The sequence below is a fragment of the Hermetia illucens genome, chromosome 4, assembly GCF_905115235.1.
Source record: "Hermetia illucens chromosome 4, iHerIll2.2.curated.20191125, whole genome shotgun sequence".
NCBI classification, from domain to species: domain Eukaryota; kingdom Metazoa; phylum Arthropoda; class Insecta; order Diptera; family Stratiomyidae; genus Hermetia; species Hermetia illucens.
The window spans coordinates 13,487,223-13,504,505 of record NC_051852.1 but is presented as its reverse complement, the minus strand read 5'-3'; the positions used below and the strand labels follow the sequence as shown (position 1 = coordinate 13,504,505).

The 17,283-nt window shown below is 42.1% G+C and overlaps 1 protein-coding gene across 1 annotated transcript; it reads right to left on the bottom strand.

Moving 5' to 3' along the window:
* Nucleotides 1–613: 613 nt before the first annotated feature.
* LOC119655755 (thyroid adenoma-associated protein homolog) lies at nucleotides 614–15,908 on the bottom strand. The gene is made up of 9 exons (XM_038061812.1): nucleotides 15,678–15,908; nucleotides 15,520–15,617; nucleotides 10,949–11,191; nucleotides 7,825–10,879; nucleotides 7,619–7,762; nucleotides 2,174–2,379; nucleotides 1,451–2,110; nucleotides 1,208–1,389; nucleotides 614–1,034 (listed from the first exon to the last, which is right to left on the bottom strand). Exons 1-9 carry the CDS (start codon nucleotides 15,864–15,866, stop codon nucleotides 700–702), a joined length of 5,112 nt encoding a protein of 1,703 aa, XP_037917740.1. The 5' UTR covers nucleotides 15,867–15,908; the 3' UTR covers nucleotides 614–699.
* Nucleotides 15,909–17,283: the final 1,375 nt, after the last annotated feature.

Genomic DNA, 17,283 nt, shown 5'->3' with positions numbered 1-17,283 from the left:
TGCCCTTTTGCCGCTTTTTGCTGTTCATATTTGTTCATTGCAAGGGACACTTTCTGGCAATGTTAAGCCCGTAATCGATGAAATACCAATTTTCCCGCGAATTCCGCCAGCTCAGCTTTCTATGGTGAAGAGGCTTTTTTCGTATTAGCCGCTTGTAGTGCGTCACTAACTATGCCCCTACTCCGTTTCCTCGCGTTCTCACCTACGTTGTGTTGAGGAGTTGTAACATGCGTCCCTCGTGTAAATTTGCCACCTGATGGTTGGGTGTTTTTCTCTAGTACCTTAATATAGACCCACTTAACTCCCCGTATCAGAGCCCTCATTTTTGGTGGGTATTCCGCTTTTCCAATATAAACTCACAGACTTCATTTATGCGTGCGCCCACTGAAAAAACGCTGACCAAGTTTCCTGCCTCAGTTCGTGACAGTCTCTTGGTTGACGCAGCATGTGTTCAACTGGCGATCAAGGCTGGAACCTACTCATATTAGAATTGACGGCCGTTGACTCCACCTGTGTTAAGTCAAGGGGGACCTAGCTCTCTTACCAGAAAGACCAATCGCCAGACAGACCCACGTAAACGCGTACAGAATTACGGCAGTTTCCGCAGGGCAAATTTACATTGAGAAAATAGATTTATTTCTAATACTTTTTCTTATAAATACAAATATATACATAACTGTCTTTCAATCCTAAATACTCCTAACTACTAGCAATCTTATCTTCTAAATACTTTTCACCGAGCGAGTCAATATACATTAAAATATCCTTGTCACTTTGAAAACGCTTCCTAAATGTTTGAACTGAATCCACAAGAGTCTTATATGGCTCAGCAAATACGTTTGCTTCATTTTTATCGAAAACTTCTCCAGTGTCGTCCATGTCATCAACTTGTTGTCCCGATTGAATCTCCTCATTTTGAGCGGAGAGTATTCCTTCGATAACCTGCTTTGTGATACCTGTATCCTTGCTAGATTTTAAAATTTCACTGAGGTAGTTGATAAGCACAATTGGTGCATAAGATGCCGAAATATTATCTGGAAAATTTATAAACAGAGAAAGGATTTATGACCGAATGAAGAGGAATTGAAAAATATTTCAGTTACAAAAGGACATATTTTTAATATTGATGGGTCTTAATTAATTAGTCATGTTATCCTTATTTTTTATCTAAATAAATAATATAGAAGTTCCATTTATATGGGCTTACCCATTTCGATCTTTGCTAAAGCTGCAACAGTTCCACAAACATGGTCTCGAACATCGGAATCGTCATCGTTTAGAAGGCACAAAAGGATGTTGACAATTTGGACCAGAATTTTCGGTTGGAATTTCTCAATATTTGTGAAAATACTGTCAGCTATAAGGCGTACCAAGTTTGCTGCAGTAAGCCTAAAATAATATCGTTTTGTGATGTGCATAATAAATTTAGATAAAATGTAAGACTTCATACCTCAACATATCCGAATTCCAAGGCAAGGACAACTTCTCTATAAATTCCAAACACATTTCCAGCTCCTCATTCGTTAAAGCTTTTTTCGCAATATACGACTCCAAACATTTTGCCATTGAGTCCTTGACATCATCAGGATATTGCTTAGCAATTGTAATAAATTGATTAAGATCTATATCTTTAGATGGAAGTTGACTTAAAATTGCATACGCCTTTTTTGTACATTCTGGATAGAATCGTCGATCGTTGCAAATTGCATTTAAACTACTTTGTAAGGCCTCGTTGGACTTGAATCCTTCTCTAAGCACTTCAATGTGCTTTGAGTCCAAACTTTTCATGAAATGCATTTCAATATCGCCACATTCATAGATTGATGCGATTTGAGTGTCATCTTGGTTGGAAACTATGAGTAGGACCACATTCAAACATGTCTCCACATCTTCATATGTTAAGGATGTGATTGTTTCGAAGATCCTTACTAAAAACTGTAGGAGTCCTTCGCATGATATTAGCTTCACCATATACAAATTATAGACGAATAATGACTTTCTGAATACCGGATAAATATTGCTAAATTGAGTGCTATAGATTTGTTGCACTTGAGACATGCACATAAGGTTCGATTGTGTTTGGTCCGAAAAAATAGATAACGACTCATATCTAGGATTGTATTGGAAATGTTTCAGAACTATTACATCTCTGAGTATCAAAAAATTGGCTTACCTTCTTAATACTTCAAGCATTATATCCAAACAAACTCTCCACGTCACCGGGTTCGGTTTTAAAACTGAACTCAGCCTCGATATGTTATCAATAATTCGGAAGCAATGTACGCTTGGTAAGTTTTTGTGACTCTTCAGCATATAGAGTACTTGAAGCAGTAGACCATGAACGTAATTTTGATTGTGTTTTTCATGTTCAATTTGATTCTGAAATAGATAAGAATGCAATTAGATCCTAGAAATGAAACAGATCAAAAACTAGATGGCCCTGATGCATCGAAGCAATATAGTCTCCCGGTCAAAGTAGGAATTCCTTTCGAGGTATCTGTCTCACGGCCTACATTCAAGGAAATTAAGGATATACTAAAAATACTGAAAAAAAACAAAACGCCGTAGTATAGATGGAATATCTGCAGAACTTAAAGAAACAAGAGCTCTCTCTCCCAATATGGACTGCAGTATCTATGCTGATAAAATAGCGTAAAAGTTAAGTATATCCTAATCATAAAAAAGATAACAAACTCTGCTGGAGGGCAATAGGGAAATATCATTGTTAAGTACATTTACAAAGTGCTGCCATAAGATAATCGCAGGAAGCCTCGAGTGCTTCTCAATAGGTATTGTAGGCAAATATCAGAGAAAATCATGACCCTGACAATTCAATCAGACCCAGGCAAGGTTGAAGCGATCAAAAACTTTCCCCTGCCAATCACTTCTGCGACGGTTCTTGGGTATGTTAAACTTCTAACGTCGTTTCTCCCCAAAGGTCGCTCATCACCGAGCGATCCTCAATGTTTACTTGTCTGGACACGAAATGGAAGACTCCCGCGAGGTTGCGATGTCTCCCGCGGTCCTGGCGTTTTAAACTGTCAAACAACAGCTTGTTGATGCTACACTGTTGGCATTTCCTCGGCAAGATGCACATCAAGCCGCGTTTGTCGATGCCTTAAACACAGCGGTAGGCGCCACTCTTCACCAACGAGTGAACCAAACCTACCAACCGTTGAGCTTCTTTTCGAAAGAACTCAACCCAGCTCCACGTAACTACAGCGTCTACGATCGTGAGCTACTCGCCCCGTACCTCAGAAAAACGATGCAGAGCTTCAGAGCCTGAGAGCAAATTCCAAATACAAGTTCACATCATCTTGTGCACCCCCACCGGTTAGTCACCGGAAAATACTTCTGGCCTTCCATGAACAAGGGGGTAAAAATCTTGAACCAGATAGTGCATCGTGTGCCAGAAGTGTAAGATCAACAAGCAAGTAAAAAAGGAAGTAGGCGTATTCCCACAATCGACCAAACGATTCCAGGCCATCCGCTTCAATATCATTGGTCCTTTGCGAGACTCGCACAGATTCTAATATTGTCTCACAATCATTGACAGGTTTATGCGGTGATCTGAAGAAGTACCTCTGACTGACATTATGGCATAATCAAATGCCAAGGCCCTTTGTCGAGACTAGACCCCGCGCTTTGGTGTACCAGCCGCAATCATCACGGAACGGGGAATGCAGTTTAAGTATACTCTTTTCTCGTAATTAGGCAAGCTCCGGGGTTTCAACCATCACTGGACCACTGCATACTATCCGCAGTTCAATGGGTTGCTGGAATGTTGGCGCAGGACAATAAAGGTCGCTTTAATGGCTCACGACGATCCGTCATGTGGTCGCGGTCCCAAATGGATCTCCTTATCGAGGCTGAAGGCGTTCCCCAAACGGGGGACGCTCCAAAAAGCTCCATGAAGCGGGATCACGTCCCGGGTTCCTCTGTTGAACCGGAGTGGTGTGGTTGGCATATCTTACACGCAATAGTGGAAAAAATCAAAAAATTTGACTGACGGTTTCGTCCAGAGCAGGGGCAACTCATCAGACGCTGCCTCACCTCTGCCCTGGGAGCAGCGTGACCGAAAGTGCCAACAGGTGGAAAGGCGCTCCCTTTTATCATCGCAAAAACACGACAAGGTTGCGAATTATATTGGACTTAAAATGATGAGTTGCCCCTGCCTTGGACGAAACCGTCAGTCAAATTTTTTGATTTTTTCAATTTTTAATGCTTGGGGTGCTACGCTCCAAACTAGGGATCCATGGACTAAAAAACGAGGGAGTAAGTTGCTCCTCATTTAGTCCGGTCCACCATCAAGTGGATGGGGACTTAGGATCCCGCAGATCCTAAACAACAACGCAATAGTGGGTTTCTTCCCTCATCGAGTGGATGGCTGACTCAGCACACCCTTAATCTCAAAACAAAAAGCACGTACGAAGATCCTTGAGGTAGAATATGGCACATGAAATGTACCTGAATGCCAAGAAGGTGGGACAGGGGTGCAGATCCGCAGCAGACCGCGGACCCTGAGCGTGGCGCTATAAAGTATTTTCGCTAGAGATGCTTAAAGAGGTATTTGAAAATACGCGAAGTCGAACAGGGCCAAAAACAACACATTCGACCAATATATTACAGACTCACCCAAAAGAGCTGTTTTGAGCGTATGATGGATGCTTTCTGTCATGCCATTTAGCTGCGAAAGGTAGATATAATACAGTTTCGGGAAACTCAAAAAAAATCTGGCTAACTCAAAGAAAGGTTGAATTCGAATGGAGCGCTTTGCCCAGTCGTGATGATTGAAGAGGTCAGTAAAGGCTAATTCATCAATTGATGAGGATTCTGGCATCGATGACTATTTGTTGGTCTGCTAAAAGCTCGCGAAAGCGTCTTCATGGGTCTGCATAGATCCTTGAAAATGACAAGGCAGTGTGTAGTTGCCTTGACGTTCGAATATGGGAACTTGTGTAGAGCCTCGAAAGCCATGTGCCGTAGAGGCATCCCTTTAGATGTCGCAGATTTTTATTGTAAGCGCTTGAATGTATTGGCTCGAGGTGATCGGAAAAAACTAGCCCACGGTTCAAGCCGAGAAGATGGACTCCGGATCGAGCACCGAGTGTATGGATTTGGTAGCGATGCAAGGGAGAACGGCTTCGGCGATCACCTTATTTTCGTTCTTTACAAGAGCCAGCTTTGGGATGAATGAAAAAATGCAGTCAAGCGCCCCCCTAAGCCAGATTCTATCAGGAATGTTACGAATGTAGCCTGTCTACATTGAGATAGATATATTTCGAGGGAATCGTTAGCTTTTTATTGCCGCGCAGATGGCCCGATTCTCGCGATATAGGTGATGCAGTAGTAAAAACAGAGATGGTGGCTGTCTCTAAAATTTTACTCCGGAAGAAAGTAGCGTTCACTTCAGGGATATCTACCTTTTCCCTCTTTAGAAAGAGGTTTTTTAACCAGTTTGCATAGCGGCGCCAGGATATTGATTGCGTTTGGGATGCATCGTCGACATTGATTCAACCCCATTATGACGAAGGGTTAAGGTCTCTGCCAGAGACAGTATGTCTCCTATTTACTTCTTTGTGGGGTATAGAGCATCTACATAGTCCCAAAATATATTTCCTGATCTATTCCGGAGCTAACGAAGCTGTCAAAGATGTTGTTCGATATTCTTGGGACCGATGACGGCATTATTCAGACTCTGAGAAGTAGACACCTCGAAGAAGGCAGTTCATAGTCAGCGGAAGAAATTGTGCTATTGTTCAAGAAGAGACCGTGTGAAATCAAAGAATCCAAATGGCGTCCTAACCGCAAACTTTGCGATGGGGGTTTGCAATAACTTTCGCCCGCCAAACTCGCCGAATCTTAGCCCGACTATTCCATTTGGTCCATCGTCTCGGTCCTTGGAAAGAGGTGGCTTGATCTGGGTCCGAAATTTTCTCAGAGGTCTCAGTAAACTTGAGTATTTTTGCAAGGTGGGAAAGTTTATTAGGCCAGAGTGTTAGCATGAGACGTTGTAGGCGAGAGTCGACCAAATTCTCAGCTCGCGAGTCGCAGGGTTCCTTACTTAATGCTTCTCCCATTCTGAAGCCTCAAGGTTACAAGTAGTCTTATGTTAATATTGGTGGTGACCTGAACGTTGCTTAAATTTCGGCGAACATCGGATTTGACACACAAAAATAACGAAATCTAGATTTGTAAATTTGTTAAAAATGTTAAAAACAATACAACCAGACTGAGAACTTTAACTCCGTTCACCCTTTTTTTCACTCCCACGTCGTGTTTGTGAATATATAGAAGGGATTGAAAATGCCTGGTAACCACTTCGGACAGGCTACGTTCTAGTATTTAATGTGAATATCTGTCGTTTAGACTTAACCCCACGACGAATTTACTCTGTGACCGCAATTAGAGCCCCATTGAGACAAACAACAACGATACCAGTCAGCATTCATACTGGTGGATGCAAGACCTACCCAACTCTTTACCGAACTAACGAGTACGGCACCCGAGTTGTAAGCGCAACTCCACGCTTGAGGCTCGAAGGTCTGTCTGGTGATAAACAATCGGGCTGGGAACACAAGCCCCAGGAATTCTCCTGAGACATTTGAACTCAGAAGGCTTTCCCGATTGCCATAGTACCAGATAACTTCTAGTGAATTTTCATGATGTTGGAACGGACCAGGTGAAGAGCAACTTACTCTCACTTTTTTGGTCCAGGGACACCTCGTTTTGGGCATAGTACCCAAGTATTTGAAAAATAGAAAAAGTGACACTCTCTTTCATCCAGGGCAGAGGCTTAAAGTTCTGGCGGTTTTGAGTTGGATATAATTCGGAACCTTGTCGTGTTTGTGATTATATAAAACGGAGCGATTTCTATCTGTTGCCACTTTGCATCACGCTGCTCTCAGGGCAGAGGTGAGGCAGCATCTGATGAGTAACGTTTGCCCTAGATGAAACCGTTAGTCACTTTTTCTATTTTTTCTCCTAATGGAAGACAAGGAGCAACACAAATTAATAACATGTGCTAATCTAGAAAGCTGCATTAGAGAGGAAAAAGCTTTACAGTTACGCATTTCTTTATCAACGAGGGGACCTTCCATAAAGCTTTGAGGGGTCCTAAGTCCGCACCCACTTTTTTTGGTCCACGGACCCCTCGTTTAGGGTGTTGATGCGCACTTAGGACCTCTAAATCCTTAAAAATAAAATATGTTCAGCTCTGCCCCAGTTTTGGCCCAAAGTATGAGCGGATTTACGCTCAAGTCATGTCGTGTTCTTTGAATTATATAAAGGAGCATTCAATATTTGCGAGCCATTTCGGTCACGCTGGCCCCAGGGCAGGGGTGAGGCAGCGTCTGACGATTTACCTCTGCCCTGGTAAGAAACCGTAAAGCCGTCTTCGCCTAATATCTTAAATAAAGGTATTAAAAACGTTTTAGAAGACAGGTCCAGCGAAAATTATCCTATTTGAACTCTGCGGCCGTGAGTTAAAATTTGACACTGTTGAGGCGTTTATGTCTTTGTCCATTTTTTTATCATCGAAGTTGAGGTCATAAGACTCGTTTTTAAGGAACAAAAAACAAAAGCAAAATCAGTTAGAATATTGGGTTGTTATCATTACCTGAATATGATCAAAAACTTCGAAAATTCTGCTTTCAATTATATCGAGCGTCATAAATGCCACGATTGCTCTGGCAGTCAATACTCGTGTGGTCATCTCAGCGCTCCCAGAGCATATCGAAACATATTCAATGAATGATGAGATCTGCAAATATTGAATTATACCTTGGCATCAAAAAAGGGAGGGGTTGGCAATATAATAATCACCTTAAGATTTGATTCCGTTCCTTCCAATGCCGATGGATACAATCTGCTCAAAATCAACAACAGCGGATGCAGTTTCGCCGGTCTTTCATTCCTCTGTATGCAAAGACTGGCTTCCTTAAGTTCTACCAAGAAAAAATCATACAACTGAGGATATCTCAAAAAGAATATCCTTCCAGTCATTCGATTACGTATCGTTAAATTTTCCCAATCTTTCGTCCGTTGTACACCAAAAATTCTAGTTATCAACGCAGAAAACAAAAGTGTTGAAGAATTCCGTTCAGCCCAGGTATTAGCTGAGTACCCACGAATAGCGCACATGACTCCATCAGCGATATATTCACCGACAGCTTCATTCAAGTCTGAACACCTGAACAGTGCGCGTAGAATGTTCAACGCATGAGTTCTCGACTCGGTGCTTTTATCTGAATCCGAGCACAGGGAAATCAAGTGCTTCATGCAATATGTAAGAGCTTTTGTTGTGCCTACTTGAAGTTCTGACGTGATCAAGGCTTGGACCATGAATGGGACCCCGGCACTTCGACGTGTTGCACAGATTTTCTCGTTGATTTTTTCGTCCTTGGAGATTATGTCGATCAGTTCATTCAGCCAGATCATCGGGAGTTTGTACAATTCGGAATGTTCTGTTCTCCATAGTCGAGTGCAAACCTTCGAAAATCCAACATAAGCTTGTTCGAATGCTCCTCGATGTTTCGTCTCGGATAGAAGTTCTTTGAAATGCGCTCCAATTTCTATAATTTGATCTATAGTTATAAGATATGCACTTGTTTCTTCGGACCTTGGTTTGATAGGCGATCGAAGGACGATTTCTCCCAGCAAAAGTGATACTTCTTTGACTGTTCTCCAAGCACAAAGTAAGACCATTTGTGGGGTTGTTTTCAGCAACTCGGACTTATATTCTTGTTTTAACGATAAGACCTTACACTGACGCCTCTCCGATTGATTATCATCATCTACAGCGCCCAAGTATTCGGGAATTTCACTGAAGTCGTTGGGCAGATGTCCTTCGGGGGAAGAACTATTAACAATAGGGGCGACTACTTGGGTCAGCGCTTTGCAGAGCTTTATCAATTTGGTGAAAACCTCCCGCCACTGAATATCTTGCACCAATTCCTTCAAATCTAGTTTGGATACTAAATGTCGAATAGTGAGGACAGCTCCGTATAGGGGGTTGTTTCTTGCAGCTAGGATAATTGAGTTTTGTGCGCATGATAAACCACTTTCTAGGATTTGTATACACCACAATAATGCGGATAGTATCACAGGATGTTTAGCATTCTCCGAGTAATGGTACGAAAATTCTAGGGGTCTCGCTCGAAGGCAGTAAAATTCCAGGTAGTAAGCGGCAGTTAACGAATCTGTCGGTCGAACACTCGTCATGAGACTTTCTACTGTCTCCAGTTGAAGCTGGTGTGAATCGTCCTTTATAATAAGTTTCAGTATCGAAATAGCTATTGCTTTGTTGCTTTCGTAGGAATCGTTTAACACGTTAATGAGCTTAGGGATAGTATTTGACGGAAGATACCCTTCGACATTTGGACAACAATCAACAACAATTTTGACGCTTTGTTCTAGAAGCGACAACGAAACTGATCGACGACTAAAATTAGCTCCTGGGAATAAGTTATCGACTAGAATTCGGATCAATCGTTTGAGGTACTGTTGATAATAATCTCTGTCACTTTTATCTCCTTTGTTGGCTTTCTCCAGGCTTATTTTGAGCCGTAACAGTCCCTTGGATATCAATGCTAAACTGCGCTGCCGAATTGCCGGACTCTGGCAGTTCGAATTATATTTCAAAAACTCGATAATTGTTTCGCATTCCACATTAGATAGCGGCTCCGTAGTTTTATGACTCTCGACTACTAATCGTAGAGCCATAATTTTAGTGTCATCCTCATTAGAAATCATTGTACCCTTTAGGACGTCTCCAAAAGTTGTGAGTATGTTATGAAAACTTCTACTTTGCAGACCATTTTTCCGGACAGTCCACAGAGCTGAGAGGCGAGTGCTTAATGGAATGAAGTCATTTTCGATATCAATCAAAATATTTACAACTGCAGGATCGCATTTGATTGCTTTATTGATTAGGATTTCGACTGCCCCTAAAAGATGCCTGTCCTTAGAGCCCACCTGCAACAGGGGCATAATCCAAACGTTTATCCACTTATCAAAGTCGACTTCTTTGTGATGAGCAATCATCAGATTTTCGTAGCAATTCGCAACGTTCAAATCAGAATCCAGTCCAATGGCAACCAAATCATTGAGCAAGTTAGGGAACCTTTTCAAAATCACAGCAGTGCCGATTGTATTACTTATGGCAATCAAAACTGTGCACTTCAAAGATTGCGGAGTGTCATTTTTGTTACAAAATTCAAGCATTTCGTCCTGAAGGTCAGTAAATTTAAGCTTAGAATTTAGTTTTATAACATTTCGAATAAGATCCTTGCATATATGACGGACACTATCCATGTGATGCTCCAAATATGAGAGGACATATTGGGTTAGCTCTCTTAATACGCATGCAACAGTCTCTCGTTCCAATCTAGTGATTTCAAACGACAGAAGGAGCTTCGATGTTTGGAACAGGATTCTACTCGCACTTAATAGCATGGACGGCTCCGTTGAATGCCTGTTCGCTATTAAGCAAATTTTATCCACGATTTTTCTTATATAATCCTTCATATTTCTAAATACTTCAAAATTGATAGTGTTGATGACTCCAATATTTAGACAGAGGACCAGACAATTATTGTCTAATTCCAGATCCTGTTCTGCAACAGAAAATACATGGTCTGCATAATTATCTTCGATTTTGGCAATGTACGCAATAAGGATCCCACAATTTGTTTTCAAATCCATTGGCATATCCACATTTAACATGAGATCGTGGGCGGGGCTTTTAAAATTGCTTAAATGATTCTTCGAGTCCTCCGGGAGAACATCGAAATATTCTTGAATGCAAGCGAGCGCGAAACGGACTAAGTTGTGAATGAACAAGTACAGCTCATTCTTAGCAGATGGAGATGATTGTAACCTGCAAAATGGAGATGAAATATTTAGTCTGATGAAACAAGAGAATGAGAAGGGGAGAGTGTTCACATACTTTATATGTTGCATAAATTTTCCCAGTGATGTAACTAGAAATGGAATTGTAGATTCAATGTTTGCCCGTAAGCTTTTTAGGGCTAAAGGGAAATTTTCGAAGCATCCACTTAAGGACGTGATGAGCTTGCTTAAATCATGGGAAGATGACTGTTGGTTTACGTTTTCTAGCAAGTCAGCAATGGATGAATTTAGAGCAGCCAAAATTTGTTGTTCTGATGTCGCTGTGCTGTTTTGAAGTAATCTGTAAAGAGACGTGAATTTCATTTGAAAATTATTCAATATTATCGTGTAGGAGAGCGAAGTGAAGAAGGAAACTTCAGTTCTTGATTTTCATCAATGACCGTTGCTCGGAATCTGTCTACGCACAGTTTGGGTAGGTGGGAGAGAAATGCTCACCCGTGGACAAAAGTGGCTATGGGTAGGACACCTAGAACAATAAACGAAAATGGATGAAGAGAGAAGGTGGAAACTTACGGTGCAGAGGCTTGGAATCCCAGTATCGGCGACTTTCGAGAGTGGGCGAGCATGATCGCCTCAATGGAGAACATTTTGGCCACCGTTACATCTATAAACAGCGTAGGAACCCATCGTCCTCTAAAACCCTCATAACGAACTGGTTGTGCCCAGGAGAGAACGGTGGGCGTCACAAGTCATAACGACAGCACATTGCATCCAAAGGGGCCATAAGATGCTTCTCAGAATCAAGAGCCGGATTCGTTAAGGAGAAGCCTTATCGATTATAAGATCTCCTCCAATATCCACAATACTTGTGCCAACGGAGCTCCCTAAACATCTCCAAATGTGCGGTAACAAGAATTTTGATCACTTCGGCACAGAAATAGGCGGTTGAACAGAATTTGGATCTAAGAGAGTCATCCTTCATTTTGTGTGGAACCCAAATTGTTGAGTTGCCGGAATGTATTAAAGACAAGCACAACATGCACCAAGCAATACAAAATATGCTGACAGCCATTACAGTTCTGAATAATAAATCGCGGGATGATGCGAAAAAATCTAAGGAAATCACTAAAATTACTTCTTAAACAGTAACACAGTCAACGCAGATGACACACAATTCTGCACTCGGACGGGGAAACAAGAGGGTGCGAGAAAAGGGGGAGGTACACTCAAGAAAATATCAGGCCCTAAAAAAACGAAAAGGCAAGTCAGCCACTTTGGGGAAGGATGCTAAAATCTCGGTAGATGGGAAAACAGTGCCCAAAACGCCACGAAGGGGCTGGAGGTACAATCAAAGCGAACGTGGGCAAAGTTCGCTGCACGTCGGCAAGGTTCATTCTGATGATAGATTGCGCCATTTGCAATTTGGCGGCGCTTTTTCTTTTCGGCTGCTACTTTCGAAATGAATCAATTAAAATGAATTCGTTTTGAGAACTGCGGAAGGCACTATTTGCGTTCAAGCACTAATTATTAATGTCACTTGCATCAGTCCCGTCGCTTTCATTCATAAAAATTGAATTTAAGCCGGAGGTATGTGCACTCTTGTGTGAGTATTTGTGTGGTGGGGGAGAAGCTACATTTTTGAGCACTCAGGCCGTGTTGGCCCATTGTACCCACCACTGCCATCTAACGAAATATTCCGGATTGCTTAACGTATCGCAAGATTTCCGTTAGTGGATGTGATGCTACTCGTCGCAATTGGAGAACATCAGCACCAAAGATTTGATGCCTGATGCGTCCATAAGCGGGGCATTCACATAGGAAATGCTCCGTGGATTCCGCTTCCTCATTACAGGAGGGGCACGTATCATCTTGAATAATTCCTATTCTGAACATATGGCCAGCTAGTGAATTATGGCCAGTCAGAATTCCCACAATACTGCTGCAAGGCTTCCTGCTTTTCGACAGAATAAATTTTGCAGTACGCATGTTCGGTTCTGGCAGGAAAAATTTGGTGTTTCGAACAGCATTTAGGCTCTACCACCTGTCATTGTAGGAAGCTTGTTCCCAGTTTTTGAAGGCAGACTTAGCCAATGCTACTGATACTCCAACTGCTGGTTCCAGTCCCAGCATAAGGAAGATTGACCCCTCTTTCGCTAAAGCATCAGAGTTTTCATTTCCCTCTACCCCACAGTGACCAGGTACCTAGAGTATTCCACAGTATTGAATCTAGACATAGAGCTCAAACCGTTTCGGTATTCCTGAACAATTCTCGAGGTGATCAAAGGACTACTCAACGCACTTAATGCAGCTTGGCTATCACTGAAGATTGCGATGCGCCTGCCCTTCAACTGCTCGTCAATCACTCAGTTTGTCGTCCTTAGGATCGCATAAACTTCGGCTTGAAAAACCGTTCCATATTGTCCCAAAGGAAAAGCCTCTCGTTTTTATTCGAGAGGTAGAATCCGGCTCCCGAACCCTGTTCTGTTTTTGAGCCATCGTTGTAGAAGACTTCCGTATATTCCGCCAAACATTCCTCTGGAACTTCCCAGTCCTCTCTACGCTTCAGATCAACTTCATATTTTCTACCAAACAGATGTATAGGGACACGAGGATTGGAAGGCATTGTAAGAACTGCATTCAGTCCTCCCAGTAAGTCTTCTAATGCTCTGTGCCCCCCACATCCGTTGTTTTCCCATAGATCTAATCGAATTAGTCTATGAGCTGCTCTCAGTGCAGTGCTCTCAATAAACAAATCCAAGGACTGCAAATTGAGTAATGCATTCAGAGTTGCACAGGATGCGACGCTCATGGCACCGGTTATATTCAGACCCACAGTTCTTTCCAGTGCGGCTAGTTTACACCGAAAACTCTTTTGTTTCACCTTAACCCACTACGCTACGAATGCATAAGCGAACATCGGTCTAATGATATCAACAAATCAACGGCGCGCATGTGTATTTCTGCACACCATTCCGAGATCTCGACCAACAGCCAGCACAGCCACGTCATCCGCATAAGCTTGAACATGTATTGGCAGATTTTGAAATTCGCGTAGTAGTGAGTTGATTAGCATACTCCACAGAAGTAACGAAAGCACACCTCTTTGAGGGCTGCCTTTCGTCACTTCCATTGTTAGGTGGCAATCAACACCCACTTCAGCACCCAACAATCTCTGCGTTAGCATAGCGTAGATCTACTTTATTTCGCCAACACCATGCTCTCTGGCGGCATCACAGAGCTTTTGGAAGGGCGCACTGTCAAAAATCCCTGTCCTCGAACACCCCCATCGCGTACTCACCCTTCAGAGTTGCATCTCCTATCTTTGAAACCAAAGAATGAAGAGCAAACTCACAGGACTTTCCACGTTGGTTTTCATTTAGGGGTTGCGACCTTAGCGCTTTCTCGCGTATGTGACGCTTAACAAGGTTCTCCAGACATTTCAGTGAAAATGATGTTAAGCTGATTTGCCTGAATTTCTTTGGATTTGGATAGTCATCTTTCCCAGGCTTTGGTATGAATACTACCTTTACCTTCTGCCAAGAGGAAGGCAAGTAGCCCAGAGCAAGACGTCCTCGAAAAATATTTTTTAGAAGTTACTCTCAATGCTCTATACCCTCCTTTAGCATCGCTAGGTTTTCTAAGAGAGTCCAACTTGACTTACTCATCCTGGAAGTCTCCCTTTCACCTTCCAATTCCTCACAGTATGCTCTAAAAGAGTCTAGTTTTGAACGTTTTACGAGCCTTTTATATTCACGCTGTGGGTTCCGGAAGTTTAGCCAGTCTTCGTCTTTATTGCTTTTGCAAGCACAATTCAGAAGTCGCCTGGTTGATTTTCTGAGTCTCTGCAGTTCTCGGTTCCACCTTGGAACCGTTTTACCACTTTGGCCTCGGGAAATAGGACAAGCCTCTTCAAACCACGCTAAAAGTATGCGATTCGGAGTTTCCAACTGATCTTTTATCGTCAAAGGAGTCCTTAGTCGAATAGGAAGCTTTGTCGCCAGGAAGTTCATTGACCTTCGTCCAAACCGGTTTCCTAGGATTCCGTCTTTGTATTAGAGGCTGTTCGCCTGCAATAGTTAGACTAAATTCTAAGTAACGGTGATCTGAGAGTTAGACCTCATCTAGTACTCGCCAGTTTCCAATCAACTCTAACAACTTTGAAGTGAAGATTGTTAGGTCAATTACTTCTTCTTCTTCTTGGCCCCACGAAAGTAGGAACGCACCCTACGTTCGCGGACATCAGACCAGCTGAAGTGATAAAATTAAACAGCTCCCCTCCTCTAGGATTGCATTTCCCGCTGTTGGTGTAAATAATAAGACCTTCACGTGCAATCACATGAAGCACACTCCAGCTTCACGATAAACCTGAAAACTTTTTTTCTGTCAGGCACTGTATATACTTGGTAATATCTAGGTTTTGTTTTTTGAGAGTACCGCGTATACCTCTGTTTTGTATGTTTATTAATCTCATCTGGAGGCAATGAAATTGCCGCATGACCGTATTTGATTTCGATTTGTTTCAAAATACCTATTGGCATGGGTTCAAACTGGATTCGAGTTCTGTTCTCACCTGCATACCGAGCGCCAAAGAAAAGCTCGATTGTTTTGGGAAACAATGCAAGGTGAATTGATAACAGGACGACTGTAAATAGACCGCTTTACACTTACTTTGTTATTTGGTTTCTAACCGGGTGCTTCAATGGACCATGAAAGTATAAGTCAGCCAAAAATTGCAAAGCTAGCTCGTCTTTCGATTTCTCGTAGATCTGCGAATATAACATTCTTTTTAAAACCGATTGGGATAATTTTTATAAATCTATTCCTACATCTTTGACGGCATTAACTTGTTCAGGTATCGTTTTGGCACCCTCAAAGTGCTGCACATAACCCCTTGTCGGCTCCGATGAATTCAAATATTTTGAGGGCAATTGCATTATTGATGTACGAAGCTCGGCGTTCTTTCTTATATTTTCGCCAGTTTTAACTGACGATACACGTAAATTAAGGGAATTCATTCTCAATGGAAAGGCGACTTAGCACAGCTAATTTGGCATACGTAAACAACGAAGTGACAATTGTGCTGTCACCAATCAGATGTTGTTATAAATATCAAGCACATTCTTCTTGTTCTTGATGGAATGTCTGGAATTCCTTGGCAACATTTCTCATTGTGAATTGATACAAAGTTGTTTTTTGTTTTTATTTCTTCATTGTTCATACGATTCGGTTAACAACGGAAGTTTCGTGGACGCTTTTTCTGGCGGGCAATTCTCTCTTGTGTTGTAAATGTAGGGCCGGCGATATTATGTGTTTATAAATGGAAAGTTGTGATTTTATTGAAATTTAAGATAATTATGTTGCCCAAATACAAGACTAGACATTCATTAGACTAAAATTTGTGGATGTACAGAACACTGAAGTTCTCCTTGAGGATTGCACCGGAATAGAGTTTTGGTGGACGCGTTTTTGGCGGAAAAGCCCTTGGGTGCTGCTAATATAAATTCAGGAATATTTAGTGCGTGTAAATGAACAATTACAATATTCCTCAAAATTGAAATGATTTGCCAATGTTAATCGAAGTGTGTGAAAGTGAGTGAAGTGTGGATGAAAAAAGTGAAGCTGGCCGGATATATAGGTAAGTACCGATTGTTGCTGCATATAATCTTAGATAAAAAAATATAAATTATACACATTAATATGCAGTTGGATGCAGTCGTCTTCGATTTGAAGGACAACCTTCGGTTTTCTAAAGCAACTAATGAAAATTGAGACTGCGAAATGTCCCCTTCCATCATCATCACCAACGGCGCAACAACCGGTATCCGGTCTAGGCCTGCCTTAATAAGGAACTCCAGACATCCTAGTTTTGCGCCGAGGTCCACCAATTCGATATCCTTAAAAGCTGTCTGCCGTCCTGATCTACGCCATCGCTCCATCTTAGGCAGGGTCTGCCTCGTCTTCTTTTCCTACCATAGATATTGCCCTTATAGACTTTCCAGGTGGGATCATCCTCATCCATACGGATTAAGGGATCCGCCCACCGTAACTGATTGAGCCGGATTTTATCCACAACCGGACGGTCATGGTATCGCTCATAGATTTCGTCGTTATGTAGGCTACGGAATCGTCCATCCTTATGTAGGGGGCCAACAATTCTTCGGAGGATTCTTCTCTCGAACGCGGCCAAGAGTTCGCAATTTTTCTTGCTAAGAACCCAGGTTTCCGAGGAATACATGAGGACTGGCAAGATCATAGTCTTGTACAGTAAAAGCTTTGACCCTATGGTGAGACGTTTCGAGCGGAACAATTTTTGTAAGTTGAAATGAACCCTTTAACTATGAAAATTGTTTCAAGATTCTGAATGTTGAGAACAATTTTGGAATATTCTGCATATAACAATCTCTACAAATCTACGATACTCTGTATATGTAT